The sequence below is a fragment of the Akanthomyces muscarius genome, chromosome 5 (genome assembly GCF_028009165.1).
Source record: "Akanthomyces muscarius strain Ve6 chromosome 5, whole genome shotgun sequence".
NCBI lineage: Eukaryota > Fungi > Ascomycota > Sordariomycetes > Hypocreales > Cordycipitaceae > Akanthomyces > Akanthomyces muscarius.
Window position 1 is genome coordinate 1,780,833 of NC_079245.1, and position 15,176 is coordinate 1,796,008.

General features: G+C 56.3%; 4 protein-coding genes across 4 annotated transcripts; 1 reads left to right on the top strand and 3 right to left on the bottom strand.

Moving 5' to 3' along the window:
• Positions 1 to 326: 326 nt before the first annotated feature.
• Positions 327 to 4,701, bottom strand: LMH87_009877 (uncharacterized protein; the record flags this gene model as incomplete). The annotated part of the gene is made up of 6 exons (XM_056196949.1): positions 327 to 459; positions 579 to 864; positions 955 to 3,783; positions 3,856 to 4,250; positions 4,410 to 4,562; positions 4,640 to 4,701. 6 exons carry the CDS (start codon positions 4,699 to 4,701, stop codon positions 327 to 329), a joined length of 3,858 nt encoding a protein of 1,285 aa, XP_056054046.1.
• A 2,998-nt stretch (positions 4,702 to 7,699) lies between these two features.
• LMH87_009878 (uncharacterized protein) lies at positions 7,700 to 8,863 on the top strand (the record flags this gene model as incomplete). Its single annotated transcript, XM_056196950.1, has 2 exons — positions 7,700 to 8,766; positions 8,824 to 8,863. The coding sequence occupies 2 exons, from the start codon at positions 7,700 to 7,702 to the stop codon at positions 8,861 to 8,863; spliced, it is 1,107 nt and encodes a 368-aa protein (XP_056054047.1).
• Positions 8,864 to 9,108: 245 nt separating this feature from the next.
• Positions 9,109 to 11,025, bottom strand: LMH87_009879 (uncharacterized protein; the record flags this gene model as incomplete). The annotated part of the gene is made up of 2 exons (XM_056196951.1): positions 9,109 to 10,083; positions 10,138 to 11,025. The coding sequence occupies 2 exons, from the start codon at positions 11,023 to 11,025 to the stop codon at positions 9,109 to 9,111; spliced, it is 1,863 nt and encodes a 620-aa protein (XP_056054048.1).
• A 666-nt stretch (positions 11,026 to 11,691) lies between these two features.
• LMH87_009880 (uncharacterized protein) lies at positions 11,692 to 15,176 on the bottom strand (the record flags this gene model as incomplete). The annotated part of the gene is made up of 2 exons (XM_056196952.1): positions 11,692 to 14,927; positions 15,011 to 15,176. 2 exons carry the CDS (start codon positions 15,174 to 15,176, stop codon positions 11,692 to 11,694), a joined length of 3,402 nt encoding a protein of 1,133 aa, XP_056054049.1.

The following is a 15,176-nucleotide window of genomic DNA, read 5'->3' on the forward strand; positions in this document are numbered from 1 at the left end:
CAGAAAAACTCCTTTGGATCAAAAATCAACTCCAGGTTCCAACGATGCAAGAAAATAAAAGAACCCCGCCCCCGATGGCAAAATTGATACTTCAACAAAGACAAGAACGAAAAGATGCATCGTCTTCTCCGTGGTAGCCGCTCGACTCTCGTTGCGTGCAATATAAAAAACTTCGGCTGTGCCAGCCCCGCGCCATGTATTTTGAGAGCAGGTCGCATCCTATAGTTCCAGACAAAATAGCTCGACAAAATATAAAATGTGCAGTAGAGAAAAACCTCAAGCCATCACAAATGATGAATGGCCCGCCCAGAGTGCAAAGCCGCAAGTCAAAGACAAAAATCCGTGATCGGCTTGGCTACTTGCTTGTCGAAGATGGCGTCGCGCTGCCGCTTGATTGGCGCTGATGATTGGCTGGTGGAACAGGGCTTCCAGCCGTGCTGTTTCCAGAGAGCTGCTGTCCTTGAGATGGTTGTTGCTGCTGCTGCGCCTGACCTTGCTGGGTTTGCTGCTGCCTTTGCTGCGCCGCGGCCGCTGCTGCGGCTTGCTGCTGCTGTTGTTGTCGAAGCAATGCAGCGTACTGGTGAGGGCTCGTCGTGGCAGCAATACTATTGGAGAGTCCGGGCTGGCCGGTCACGCCTGCAGCAGCATTGAGAGCTGATTGTCGCTGCGCCATCATGGCCCTAGTAAGGTGTTCTGTTGCAAGCTGTCGAGACTGCTCTGGCGTCAAGCTCGGGTTCTTTGTCCGGAACTGGACCTCAAGCTGATTGAGCTGCAAGGCAATATTTGGTGGCAATTGCGTAGACACTCGAGGACCGGGAGAGCCGTTGGGGACGCCATTTTGCATGTGCATGCCATTCGCTGCGCCTCCGTTACGGTTAGCATTGTTGCCATTGTAGGCAGCCATCGCAGCTTGAGCGTTATTCATAAAGGTCTGCTGGTTGACGCCGTTCATACCGTTCACACCGTTGTGCATTGGTGGTGAGCCCTGGCCGTTCTGCTGGACAGCCGAATTGGGCCGTTGTTGCTGGTGGTGGACTTGTTGTTGCTGTTGAATCTGGACAGCTGCACGCTGCTGGTTGGCCATTTGCTGGGCTCGCAACATGAGGTTGGCATCGGCCGCCTGGTTAGGCATTGGCATTCTATGTTGCTGTGCTTGTGCCTGCATAGCTGCTTGTAGTTGCGCGGCTGGTATTCCCTTCATTTGCGCAGCCGCTGCGACCATGGCTGGGCTTATCTGCGATGGCAGGCCAGGAGTGGCTTGAGGAGCGCCATTCACCCCAGACAGCGACGGCATTCTCGGGCGTTGACCGGCGGCTGCGGCGGCTGCTGCTGCCACCAGGTGTGCTGGGACCTCGGGACGCTGGGCTCCAGCTTGAGACGTGCCATTTGCGGCAGCCTGGGCAGCGCCTTGATTTGCTTGGGCACCTTGGGCAGCCCCAGCCATTTGGGCAGCTTGACTTTGCGCTCTAGCTTGGAGCTGAGCTCTTCGCTGTGCCTCTGAGCGAGCGGCGAACTGTGCCATTTTCTCCCGTACGGCTTCGTCTCGTTCGTGTCTGAGTAAACTGTAGTCTCTCGGTGTCTTGGATGGGCGTTGCGAAACTGGCTCCGCAGCTTTCTTGACTGCATTCTGCGAGGCAGTGTGCTGCTGCTTCTGCTGGGCCGTCTCTCGCTTCTTGGCGAGTTTCCTCATGGCGTCTATTAGAGTCAGGTGCTTCTGGCTCCTGCGTCGTTCGACCCTAACTGGGACGGACGGTCTCCTGCGAAGGGCGGGCACGTTGCTGCCAGCGGCACTAGCTTGCTGTGCCGCGATTTGATTCTGCTGAGCTATGATGCGTTGGGCTGCTTCAATTCTGCCGTTATAGGCTTTGAAGTACTGCGTCTTTTGCATATCAGCCGGCAGCCCCTCGAGGCTAATCCATCGCTCAAAGCATTCCCAGGGAGTGCGTCGCTCTGGCCCGGATACGAAGGAAGATCGAGTAGAAAGCATGCTCGAGATCAGCGACCAGTTATACGAGTATTCCCGCACTAGGCCTCTGAGCTCATCATCTTCAGCAACCGTCCACTGCGAGGCGCTGCGGCACTCATAGAATGACTGCATAGGCATGGGATGTTCCGAGGGCGGGCGGAATTGGTGGCCAGCATGCAGTCTATCTCTGATAGGCTTCGATTCGGGATTGAATAAGGCGACATTGCTGGTGATTGCCTCAGTTCTGGTGGGGTTGACTGTTTGGTCGGCAGCGAAAGTGTAGTCACTTTCATCGTCCGAGTCTTCGTTGCGATAGTCGAATCGACCACGTTTACGTGGAGGGCCTCTGGCAGTAACCTTCATCTCTCCTTCAACATACTTGCTTAGAGGCAGGGCAGGTCGCCGCCAGTGTGCATCAGGATCAAATTCGGGATTGGTGAGGTCAGTTTGGGGGATCTTTAGAGGAGCGCCATAGAGAGGTAGTTCGTCCAGGAGCTGGTCGGCAGCTTGCGTTCGCCGCAGACCAAAGACGACATCATCTTCCTGCAGTGAAAAGATGGCCGATGGCGCGACTGTTTCCACAAATACTTCAGAAATATCGTCATGCAGAGGTGAGTCGGCGTCACCTGATGGCTCGAGGTCAGGCGTAGGATGGTTCTCAGCTCCCGTCACCTCAGCGCCGCCCGTCCGCGCGTCGTCTCCATCAGCGCTACGCCTGGGAGGTATATGGGTGGCAACCTGAAGAGCTAGTCGCTCTTCCGCACTCGACTCATGCCATTCCACACATGCGTATGCCAGATTGCGCGCCACCGTCGTTTTCCATTTGCGCTCCTCTCTGAAATCTGTTCTCATCCACTTCATCTCCTGAAGCATCACATCCCATTGCGAAGTAGGTCGTGTCGGCTCCGGGCAACGCTTGGGCTGTCGCAAAGACCACTTGTCATGCTGCTGCAGATGATACACCCTACGTAGCACCTTGCAGGCTTGATTATCCAGGATTGCGAGGTTAGCATCGGAAGTACCGATCGTCTTGTTGGCGTGGAATAAGATTTTCTCGATAGGTTGCATCCAGTTGGTTGCGCCGGTGAAGTTTTGAATGAAGAGCGGGGTGTAATAGTCGTCGAAAGGGTGGAACTGTTCCTTTTGGCTCGGAGCGACGGCCTTGTCTTCGACACGCTTGGGCTGCTTGCCGAATAGAACCGTAGACACTTGTCCTTTACTGCGGTCTTTACGTGGTTTTGATCTTGATGCTGGCGATTCCGGCGCGGAGGCGGATGGAGTGAGCTGATCCTCGAGGTCCTTGGGAGTGCCGCGGTCGATGGTTGAACGAGGGGTGGCTCCAACGATTTCATTGACAGACTTGAGTCTCATAGCACCCGAAGAAACTCTAGTGACGGCACGCTCAACGGGCACGCTCTCTCTTGTTGGTTGAGGTGTAAGTAGAGGTGGTGTCGGTTTGACGTTGATTGACTCCTGGATTGTTTCGGGGACATCAACATCCATCTTATCCGCTTCATCCTGACTGTCAGGAACTTCGGCACTAGAAGCTTCGGGATTGCTCGTCTGCGGATTCGAGGTCGGCCCGGTTGTTGGCGGCGCTTCGTCATCGGAGCCAGACGCAGCAGCAGAGCGGATGGACTCCTGCAGCAACTGGTCTTCGTCAGATGGCGGCTTCGGGCTAGCAGCGCTGTCTTTCGTCTCGGGCTTCGGCATGGCCTGCGCCGGTTGTTGTGCGACTTCGGGTGACCTAGGGCCTTCGTTGTCCGGACTGGTGTTGGCAGATATGTCATGGGCCGCAGTAGTCGTCGCGCTGGCGGCTGTTGAGCCCGGAGAAGACATGGCATCAGTAATTTTTGCCGCATCATGGGACAGCTTGATGCTCAACGAACCATCAGCCGGAGGGGCATCCGTAGCAACTCGGTTTGGAATTGGCGTTGGTGTCAAGGAAGGCGATCCTTTGGTGCCCGGGGGGAATGAAACTTGGTTGGGTCGTCTCGAGGCATCGGTGAGCTGCTTCGATGGGTTCTGAGCACGCGCGGCGAGCGCTGCAGCGGAGTTTTGTGGTGTGATGGTAGGTTTGGGTCCATTTTGGATGTTGGCTGGGCTCTGTGCCCCAGGCGTTGATCGCGCCGAGTTGGCTGAGCTGGGCTGTCCGGGCGTCGCAGCAACTGGCGAATTAACCGGAGAACTAGTAGCGGCGAGTTGAGCAGAGATGGATCGTTTCAAGGCTTCGACAGATTGTGGTGGTCGCGGCGGAATACTTGCTTCGTCGAAGATTCTTTCTCTGCTGCATAGTTAGCACCGAAGGCTGCAAATTTATAGTGGGTGCTTCAGTGGGTGTTGTAGCGCAGAGGCGTACTCGGCGAATCAGTAGAAATCAACGGGCGCCTCAAAGCAATCGCAAAAAAGTCGGGAAAAAGCAGAGTGAATCGGAAAGACATACTGCAAAATATCGTTTGTCTGCAGGAACTGCCACTCGGCGGTGGTGGCAGCGGGCGCGTCGGGGAGCGCATGGGCTTGCTGGGGGAGCGGTTGGGTCTGTGTCGCGACCGCGAAGAGTTCGCGAAGCTTCCTCTTGCGCGAAGTTACGATTGCACTTTTGGACATTAGCATGATGAAAGTAATATTATTTTCATCGGAAAAAAGCGCCGCATCCGACGGTGGGAGACTTACTGGCACTCATTGCGCTTGGATTGAAGCAGCCGCGATAAATCGGCGTGCCCGACCTCAGTCATAGCATCTGCTGTCGCAACATCCGTTTGCGAGCGAAACGGATGCTGCTGAGGTAACGAGCGCGATTATGCGAGATGAAAAACGACGTCCGAGGCGATGAAAAGCGTGGTTGTGGACGCCGCGTCGACAATTTTCTCTTTGCTGTCGTGTCGTCTCGTAACTCCCAAGTGTTGGCCGGCTGGGAAGGGGGGGCGTACAAAATTTTCGTCCAGGCAGCGGTTACTTGGTTTTGGGCGGGTTGAGAGAGTTTGCTGGTTTGGACCGTTTTAGCGCCTTTTCCCGGGGGAAACAGGGAGCAAGGGCAGATGCAGCGGGCAGAGAGGTCGTCGGACCGTGAAAAAGGCCTGATACGCACTGTGCCAGAGTTCGCGGCGCTAACAAGCTAATGTGGCGCGTCTGCCTGCGCAACGCTAGTGCGCGCACTGGGGCGAGTAAGGGGCAAGTACGATAGCAACGTGAACAAGGCTCCTCCTCTCGCACAGTGTGCCGACACTACAAGTGGCTCCAGCTTTCCCCCCGCATGCGGGCTACCAGTATTACAGCAGTTGAAGGTAGCGCCTAGGTAGGTACAGACGCAGCCCAGGCCCGGCGCTGGCTTCCACTAAGAGCACAAGCTAGAGCGCTAGGTCAGCATGCTGGAGCCGGTGTAATTACAGTACCTACTGAGCAACAGAGACAGTGTTGCAACCGTGTGTGCAATTTTTCAATTTCATTTTCTTAGCGTGATTGTTGTTTTCGTTGTTTCAAATGTTAATGGTCCACTCTCTATTGTCAAATTCTCTGAGTGTGGTAATCTCTCACACCAATTTCGCGATGTTCCTGGTTTTCGTGGCTTCGGTTCTGCTCTCAATGGCTTACACCAATGTTAGTTTCTAGATTTTGCTAAGCTCTACACTAGCGCCTTGCTAATTTACTTGCTAAACAAAATACTCATCGAAATGGTTACTGTGTGCATTCTTACTGGTAGCCACTGGTAGCAGTCAATGCTGGGTGGACTCCTCGTAGATACGCAGCCAAGCTAGCTATTGAGATTCCACCATTATAAGTAAGCCGAGATTGCAGATGCAACTAAAGATTCTTATCGCATTTCGCCTGATAACTACAGTGCACTACCTCGAGTAACCCTGTACCAGGCCCCGTCTACATATCTGCTGCATCATCCAACCTAGCCTACGCACAGCTCCCATCTCTGGGCTCGAAATGAATCTGCACAACCGCGTACTTCCAGCGAGATGTGGTTAGATGTGACCAGACGTCAGGGCCAAGCTTCCATCGAGGCACCGGACATCGCACCAATGAAGGGCCAGCAGATCCACGCGACAAGAAGGAGCGAAGAACTCACCATATCCAGTCCTTCGATTTCATAGCGTGGTTTTACTTACGGCATTGCGTCTCTGCATCGGCCCCAGATGACCGTTGCGGCTAGGTTCCAGGCGTCACCACGATGAGCTTGCAAAGCCCAACTTCGTCGCCTGGTGCCGCATTAGCTTCCTTGTGTTTTATAAATTTCAACCTCTTGTAGCCCCGAGAGGCTTGGCTTAAATTGCGGACTGAAGCGGACCATGGACGTTTGAAGCCGGAATGAAGCGGATGATGCCTGGATTTGAGTCGTCTCATTCGCTGCGCCAATAATGAACAGCAGCTCGAACGTGAGCTGTCTCAAGCGCTCTGACAGTTCGATTTCTCTAGGCGGCAGCTAGAACCGGAGTCGTCTTGTACGCTCAACAGTATGCCTCTGATAGGCAGCAGCCACAACCGGAGTCGCCTCGGGCGCTCAACGGTCACCAGGTAACAGCTTAACTGGGAGTCGTCTTATACGCTCTATCAAGTTGGACAGCTCGACCGAGAGTCGTCTCATGCGCTCAGCCAGTAGGCTTTCCATAGCTGGCCAAGAGACATTTCACACGCTTAACCAGTCGGTTTGGAGCAGCAGCTGGCACCTTAGTCGCCTTGAGCACTCAACAGCGGCCTTTGCTAGGCAGTAGCTAGATCCGGAGTCGTACTGATTTCTCAGATACTGACGGGCCGGAGCCGATTTGATCGCTCAGACGTCCAACAGTTGGCCATTGGCAGACAAGCTTTGGCTGGCGTCGTTTTGGACGCTCGACAGCTAGCCTCTCATCGACGACAGCTGGCAGCGAAGTCACCAGGGACCGGAGTCGTCCTGCCCGTGCAGACGCTCGACGGTTTGGGGGGTTGATGGTCTCGTCATGAGCGGCATATCGTGTCAGTTGCTTGTATTCTTCCACTCCGACTTATTTTACAGTGGGCATGCCAGCTCGGCGGTTTTGTCGCGAGTGGCGATTTCTCGACATCTATGATGCTGTCCTAACGCGTCCTCTTCTTGACGGTAGCTTAATAGAAAGCTGCCTAAAAAGATTGATGCTGGTGTAATGCAGGCAAGAAATTCCAAGGTAAAATTTGCGGCCTTGTCGGAATGTGCCTGTATTTTTTTCTTTCCCTTTTTTTTTTTTTCCTTTTCTTTCAAGGAGGTATGGTGGTGTGCTTTGTTTCTACTGCCCTCCTTGCGAGGCAGACTTTAGCGATGCCCACCATCCGCACCTTGGTTGCAAACGTGAACGATTTCAAGCCACAGCAGGCTAGGGCTCCAGTAGAGCTATTACAATAACAGCTAAAAGTAGCGCTATTTATGGAATGTAGCACATTTTTAAGATCCATGTTTTATTAGTTCCGGGTCTGCTTGATGCAACAGAAACTGTACCGCCTGGCAGACTGTTACTTACACAGTAGCACGGGGTCGAGTTGCAAGCAACCAAGTGGCTGTGGAAGTGAGCCACATCCAAGTGTAGTACTCTGTCCGCCGGAGAGAGAAAAAAGGCGCAAACGGTTCCTGCGATGCAGATAGAATTTTACAGACCAAGGACAGCATTGACGTTCAATGTGAACTGGCAGCACAGCCCAATCCCAGGCAGCACTTCAGCCCCGGCAGCCCAGATAACGCGACCGATCTAGGCCGGACCCATAGAAAACAAATTCGAGATGGTGCAGCTCTCTTTGTTCACCATCACCACCACAGCACGCACGTCCAACCCGCGCACCATGGCTGACGACTCCAAAGGCGGCCGGATCGCCATCAAATTTGGTGCGTCGTCCTCCTCGAAACCCAAGACGCCCGCCTCGTCCCTCGGCAAGCGGCCGCGCACCACCTCGTCGCATGCCTTTGGCGGCGGCGCCGACTCCGACTCCGATGACGAACGCCACCACCGCGGCAGGCACGAGGCCATTACCGGCTTCGGCGCTGACGGCGCCGAGACGGAGCGCAAGAAGAAGGAGGCCGAGGCCAAGGCCGCCAAGAAGGACTACGTGATTGCGCGCCAGCCCAACCGCGACTGGCGCGACGAGATCAAGGAGCAGCGCAACTCGCGGCGCGGCAAGAACCTCTTGCCGGCAGAGGCGCGCGCGGCACAGAACGGAACTACCACGGTCGACACCGCGCCGGCGGACCAGGACTCGGGTATCCAATGGGGCCTCACCGTCAAGGAGAAGCAGTCTGCCCCCACCGACACGGCGACGGCAGAGGTAGCCGACAAAGACACACAGCAACAGGGCGAGCCTGCAGAGAAGCAACCGCCCGCGCCACAAACCGCCGATGATGAAGCTTTGGACGCCCTGCTCGGCAAGCGACCCGCCAAGGAGGACAAGGTCATCGTCACCGAAGACGACGCCTACACGCGGGACGTCTCCGCCGCCGGCGCCGCCTCCACGCTCGCAGACTACGAGGCGATGCCCGTGGAGGAATTCGGCGCGGCGCTGCTTCGCGGGATGGGCTGGAACGGCGAGCCACGTGGCGGCGGCGGCGGCGTGAAGCCCAAAGCGGCGCCGCAGCGACGGCAGAACCGCCTCGGGCTCGGCGCCAAGGCGCTCAACGAGGCCGAGGACCTGGGCGGCTGGGACCAAAAAGGCGGTGCTGGGATGAAGAAGAAGCGGCCGCCGAAGCTGGCCGACTACCGACGAGAAGAGGAGAAGAAAAAGGAGGAGCGGAGGAGCGGCAGCGGGCGCGGGGAGGACAGCTACAAGAAGGAGAGGGAGAGGGAGCGCGAGGATCGGTACAGGGAAAGGGAAAGGGGCCACAGACATGGGGACCGTGATAGGGATCGGGATAGGGAACGTCACCGGGGTAATGATAGAGACCGCAGGCGGTAGAAGCATAGAAAAGCATTGTCCGGCGTCATGGGATTTACAGAGCATAGATCAGATACCTACAGGAAACAAATATTGGAACTTGATCCATTCTTTCTTCATAATTCTTTTATGTTTATATGTGCTCTCGTGTCTCATTAAGCATTCATATCCGATTTTGTACACTTATTCCTCATATGTAGGCCATCTTGTGGTTCTACTGCAGCCATCTTGCGATTCTTCTGGCACCAATCCCGTAACTAACTCTACTACTGCAGCGCGACCCTGCCCAGGGTATCCGTCAGGATGTCCAGCGTCCCCATGGCCTGCCCGCCGGCCGTCTCCTCCAGGCTCTTGTCCTGGGCGCCGGCCTCGCGCAGCACGCCCGCCATGTGCAGCAGGGGTTCTACGTACCTGTGCTCGACGGCTGCCGCCATGCCCGCGGGCGCCATGTCCCTGTAGCGCTCGCCAAACACAAACACGGCAAAGTTGGCCACCTGCAGCTGGAAGGGCCAGGCCTGGGCCCAGAACTCGAGCAGCGCCGGGGCGTCCTGCGCCTCGTCCTGCAGGTACGTCAGGTCCGGGAAGAGCGCGTACTGCAGCCTCTCGAGGCCCTCGGCGCTCGCAAACTTGCTGCTGCTGGCTTCTTCCTTCCGCGCAGCGATGATCTCGTCCTTGGCCCAGGAGACGGCGCAGGACTGCAGCGACGCAAACATGCAGTTCTCGAGCAGGTCCTCGAGGATAGAAAGCCGCTCCTCCTCGGGTGCGGCGTGCAGTACCAGCCCCGCGAGGGTAATGGCGGACTGGCGCACGCGCGGGTTGGCGTGGAAGACGCCGAGGAGCGTGAGCAGGTGGTGGTAGGCCATAAAGTCGGGCTTGGCGCCGGGGGCGAGGAGGCGCGACTGTGTGTGTAGCCAGATGCCCATGACGAGCAGCGCCTCAACGGAGCCCGGGTTGCTGGCGATTTGGTCCTGCGGGCTGTCGCCGAGAAAGTTTTGCAGGAGCGTGTGGTGGTGCGGGAAGATGTGCAGGTCCGGGATGGAGTACTGTGCGTCAAAGAGGTCCGTGGCGAACATGCGGTACGCGACGAGGGCCGCGAGGCCGCCGGTCGAAAAGCCAAGAGCTTCGGGCTGTTCGCTGTCGAGCTCGCCAGATAACGGATCGGTGCATACTGGCGAGGCGGCCAACGCTTCCTTGATTGTATCCGACGAGAGCTTAGAAAGTCCAACATCGCCCGCCAGTGACTGTCATCCTTCGAGTCAGTTTATGATTGTCAATATTTCGCTCGGTCAACTTACCACTAGCTGCCCAATCAGGCTGTCCCTGGCCTGTAGGTCATCCACGTCCTTGAACGCCTGCATCTGCGTCATCCGCCCCAGCACAATCTTCTCCGGGTACGTGTACTCGAGCAGCCGCGCCGGCCACTCGAGCGCGTTGGCGTTGACAAACGCCTCGAGCACGCACGTCACAAACACCTGCAGCAGGCGCTGCACCAGCGCCGGCTCGCCGGCGTCGCCGTCGCCCACGCTGCCCTCGGGGTCCGGCGCGCTGCGGCTCGCGTCGCCGGCCTGGAACGACGACGTGCGCTCCAGGTGCTGCAGCACGGCGCTCGACTTGCGCGTCGGCAGCGGCGGGCGCTTCTGCCCGGAAAGCGAACGCGTGAGGGCGATGACGGCCGCGGTGGCCTCGGGCTGCCCGCCGTCGTAGCTGCGGTACACGGTCTCGAGCGTCGTGTGCAGGAACCGCGACGGGCCCTTGACCTTGAGCCGGCTGTGCAGCACGGCGAGCATGCCGCAGAGGGTGACAAACTGCTGCGTGACGGGGACCTTGTCTCCCCCATCGCTCTTCTTTTGCTCTCCCTCCGTCGCGCCCTCTTCCTCCGCCTCGGCCTCGGTGGCGCTCTTCTCCATGACTTCCAGCACCTTCAGAATCACCTCGCGCGGGTTACCGAGGTGCGCAACGCGCTCTAGGCACGCCTCGCTGCCCGGCACCGCAATCAGCATCTCGACCAGGTCCCAGCCAATCTCGCTCGTCAGTGCCACGTCATCTAGAATGTCCCGAAGCGTCGGCAGCAACTCAGGCGTCAGCGACATTTCGATAATGGTGAGGTACGTCGCGGCGTCTGTGGCCGGCGGCTTGCTGTCCTGCAAGCGCTTGACGGCATCTTCAGTCGTCGTTGTCGCCATGTCGCGACGCGGTAGCTCTTCGGTGTGTTTGCTTGTAAAGATGAGATGGGCTATGACGAAGTTGAAAATCTGCAATGAACAGTCAATACAGATGCGAACAGAAGTCAAGTGAAGGCGCCCAACAATCACGAGCTTCAGAGGTGGCGGCGGGGAGCTTCTCTAATGCCCCGCTTTAGCTTTATCAAGACACCACACACAACTCTAAAACGGTTACGCAACCCGAAGCCACATTCAGCGTTTGTTCATCGCGGGACCTCTTGCAACCCCTTTTGGGCACCGCTCAAGTTGCACTGTACTTTTTCACGACGTACTTTCGATCCAAAACGGTCTGCCTAGACGCGGCGCAACTTAGATCTTGCAGCGAGATCGGTTACTACCCTGCACGGTGTGACCTTGGTGAAAGCTCTGGTCTGAAACAAGCCACGATCGTCTCACCCCTCTCAAATTTCTTGGCCATCGTTGGTTTCGATTTTTTTTTGATATTTGTAGTACACTATCCGTATTATAAAAGAGAAACTCCGTCACATGCTCCGCCCCATCATGCAATATTCCTACACCATTATAAGTTGTCATACAGATCCCGGCCCATAGTAAAGAAGAACACGCTGGCAGAATTGATACAGCCGATAACAAAAATAAGAAAACAGGCCAGTATGGCCAAGCTAATCAGTGAACCCTCGAAGTGGTGCGAGAGCCTTTGGTCGAGCTCTTGGCCCACGTCCACTTGCCCTTCTCTTGTCTGTTGCGGTACGAGTTGCCCAGGGCCTCAGCCACGGATATGGGCTCATCCATCGGAATGAGCTGCGGGTGCGCGCGATACGGCAGCACTGACTTGAGTGACCGCTTGCTAATCATCTTGTCCTTTGGTGGCTCGTCCTTGCGGATATTCTTGATAATATCACGCAGTTCAGCATCGTCGTTGACAATTTGCGCCTTGAGGAAGGGCGCACTGTCGCCCGCCGCCTCTTGGATGGCCTGCATCACCGGCACGCGGGGCGTGTACGTGATGCCATCAAGCTTCGGCGCGTGCGAGCTGTTGGGCACAATTGACGGGTCCAGCCGCGCGACGGCGCCCTTGCTTAGCAGGGTGTTGATGTCGAGGCTCTCGCCGGGCGGGATAGCGTTGGGGTGACTGGGCGTGATGCACTCCATGTCGACTTCCTTGCGGAGGACGTGGTCAATATCAATGGCGGAAAAGTACGCGCATGACTGTGGGAGGTCGTTGATGCCGACTTGCTGCGCAAATATCGCGCGAGTCCACACATTGGCGACTTGCAAAGCCATAGCGGCGCGGTACTTGTCTTCGTTCTTGACGAGATAGCGAATTTCATCGTGGACGGTGATGGCCAGACGTGCATCAATATTGAAGCGACGAGCCAGGTAGTCCATCGACACGATCAAAAGGTGCAGGTAGTCGACACCGGAAGATTGGATAGCCCAGTTGATACGAGACGTCAAATACCCGCCCTTGTTGATAAAGCGACCCATCAGGGCCTCAGTAATGCCGGCACCAAGGACGGGGGTACGAGGTCTCTCCTGCTCGGCAAACTCTTCGAGCTTGTTGAAGACAAAAGACTCAGTGCCGCCGCGCCAGAACGGACGCTTGTAGATGGTCTTTCGGTTCGTCTTGGTTCCTTTGGTGCTAGCATACAGCTTTGAGGCAGTCTCCATGGTCTGCCTCTCAGACAGCTCAGGGTTGAACTGACGGAGTAGTGTAGCAGCAAACTTGAGGCCGGCACCGTAGATGCGGCCATAGTTGAAAACCTTGGCGTCGTTTCTGGTGATTCCCAGGATCGAAGCAGTGCGGGAATGCAGATCGGTTCCGGCTGACTTGGTGCCTTCGAGAGTCATGAAGCCAACGGCATTGCCACCATGAAGCTTAAAAGTGGCGTCGCCGATAAGACTGGCAATCCAAAGTTCCTGCGAGTCCACATCCGCACCAACAAAGCTGTAGCCTTCGGGAGCTCTCACCATAGCTTTTAGCTCAGAGCCGACTCGGTTCTTCTTGGCATTACTGGCGGTGAGCCATGTGTTTTCCACAGATCGTCTCGTAATTGTTCCCATGGGAATAATCTGCGGTAGGATGAAGCCCAGACCGTCAGACGACTCGGTAACCTTGTCGAGATTAGGCAGGTCTTGGTTCTGGACGACCATCTGCGACATGATTCTGTCGCGAGCACTGATCCAGTATGAGCAAGAGGCATTCATTTCGAGCGCCTCCTTGGCGTACGAGTACTCCGAGGATAGGGTTCCGTTCTCAAAGTAGGATAGGTAGCCCTTGGCCATAGGGTTTGCGCAGCGAGCGGTAGGACCATCCTTGTGAGGAAGCTTGAAATAAACGTGATGTCTGTCGTCGCGCAGCGTAGCATCAGCCTCTTCAAATTGACACTGTACCATCTGCTTGCCGACATATTTTTCAGAGTTGGAACGGGCCGTTCGGAAAGTCCATCCGTACTTGTCGGACCAGAAGAGAGGGTTGCCATCCCAAGCCAATCTTAGCAGCAGCGGGGCAATTCGGGTTCGCACGGTGATGCTAATGGGGGCATCATTCTTTTGAAAGAGATCCTTGTACCACTGCGGACAGCCAGGCTTCTTTTGTCGGGCAGCTGGCCTGGGTGGGTCGCCCTTCTTCTTGCCCTTGACCATGCGAACTTCCTGCCCCGACCAGTCGAGTTGCTGCATCCAGGGGTCGTTTTGCCACTTTTCGGAGTCGTCTTTGATTTCAAGAGCCTTATCCGCCAGGGCAATGAGTCGCTCCTGAACAGCGTCAGAGAGTTTGTGATATGTAGCTTCAGTGTTGGCGATGTATGCGTCCCAAGACTTGTTGACGGGGAGGATAACGGAGGAGAGGTGGCGGAGGGCAGCAAAACTGACGGGGTGAGGACATGTGTCGAGAAAGTTGGGAAAGACTATTTGGTAGACGCGGTGGGTTATGGCAACATCGGCAGCACAGTAGTCCAAGAGAGCGTCGAGCTTGGCAAGGATCTCAGACCGGTTCAATTCGCCGAAATCGTCGCGGACAGCCTTGTCAATGGTGACGTTGAGGTGAAATTTGGCTACATCTCGCAGCGAGTTGACGGAGCTGCGCTCGACCCATAGCTCTTCCTCTTCATGCATGCTTCTGTTGCTCAAGAGCTCTGCAAGATCATGATCGGGAGTCTCGCTGGCGACTCGTTCTCGCAGTTCTCGATTTTTCTTGTGCTTCATCCACGTTGGTCGCTGTTGTGAGCACATGCCATTGACGGCTACGTGAAGGGACATTGTGTCCATGAAGTAATTTCTGCTCTGCTTGATGTCATACTCTTCGAGAATGCGGGCGCGATCGAAGCCGATGTTGTGGCCGACGATGAGTCTCTCCTTGGTTGGATCGCCTAGGGGAATGAGATGCTTGTCGTTCTTGGTCTCGCCCAGCAGCCATGGGGAGAGCCATGCATACCAGGCTGTAGGACCTACGGCGCAGGCCATGACAGCGTATGGGCTCTCCTTCCACATGACTTCGGTATCAAAACATAGGGCGGACTCGTCGGGCGCGTCGACCTGTTCAGTGCGGCCATCGGGATAGTATTTAGTCCAACCACTGCGGCGAACCCACTTGCGAGGCTTTGGAGGCGCATTCGCGCGTGAGAATTGCTTTGCTAAGCTGAGGTACGGCTCGGCGCAGTCGAGACCCAGCTTGTGGAAGTGCTCATCGAGAGTGCGACCCTGGAGTTGTGGGAGGTCGAATGCGATGGGGGCAGAGTTGTCGGTGTTTTTGCCAAGTAAATCATGTCGCTTTAGATGATCTTTGGATAGTTGGACAAGCTCTTGTGGAGGCGGGGTAGAACCGTCGGGGAATATCTGATTAAATACGTGTGTGCTGAGTTGTTGCACGCCAATTTCGTTGTATCGAGCAGTAGACGGGACTAGATGCGACCGGTCAGTGTGCCGCACATAACAGAGAATGCGCTGCTCAGCAGCTTATAGAGAATCGCCGCATGTCACATACGCGCCAGAGAATGGTTCGCTTCAGATTTGGCATCCGCGGCGACGGATGCAAGGTGTCGCGCAAAGGTAGCGGTAGGCAGTCGATGGTTCGCGCGGTGTCGCACGTGGCGCAGGCTGGCGGACGAGGCGCGCTGGACGTGGCCAGCGGCAGGATGAAAGGCGCGCAT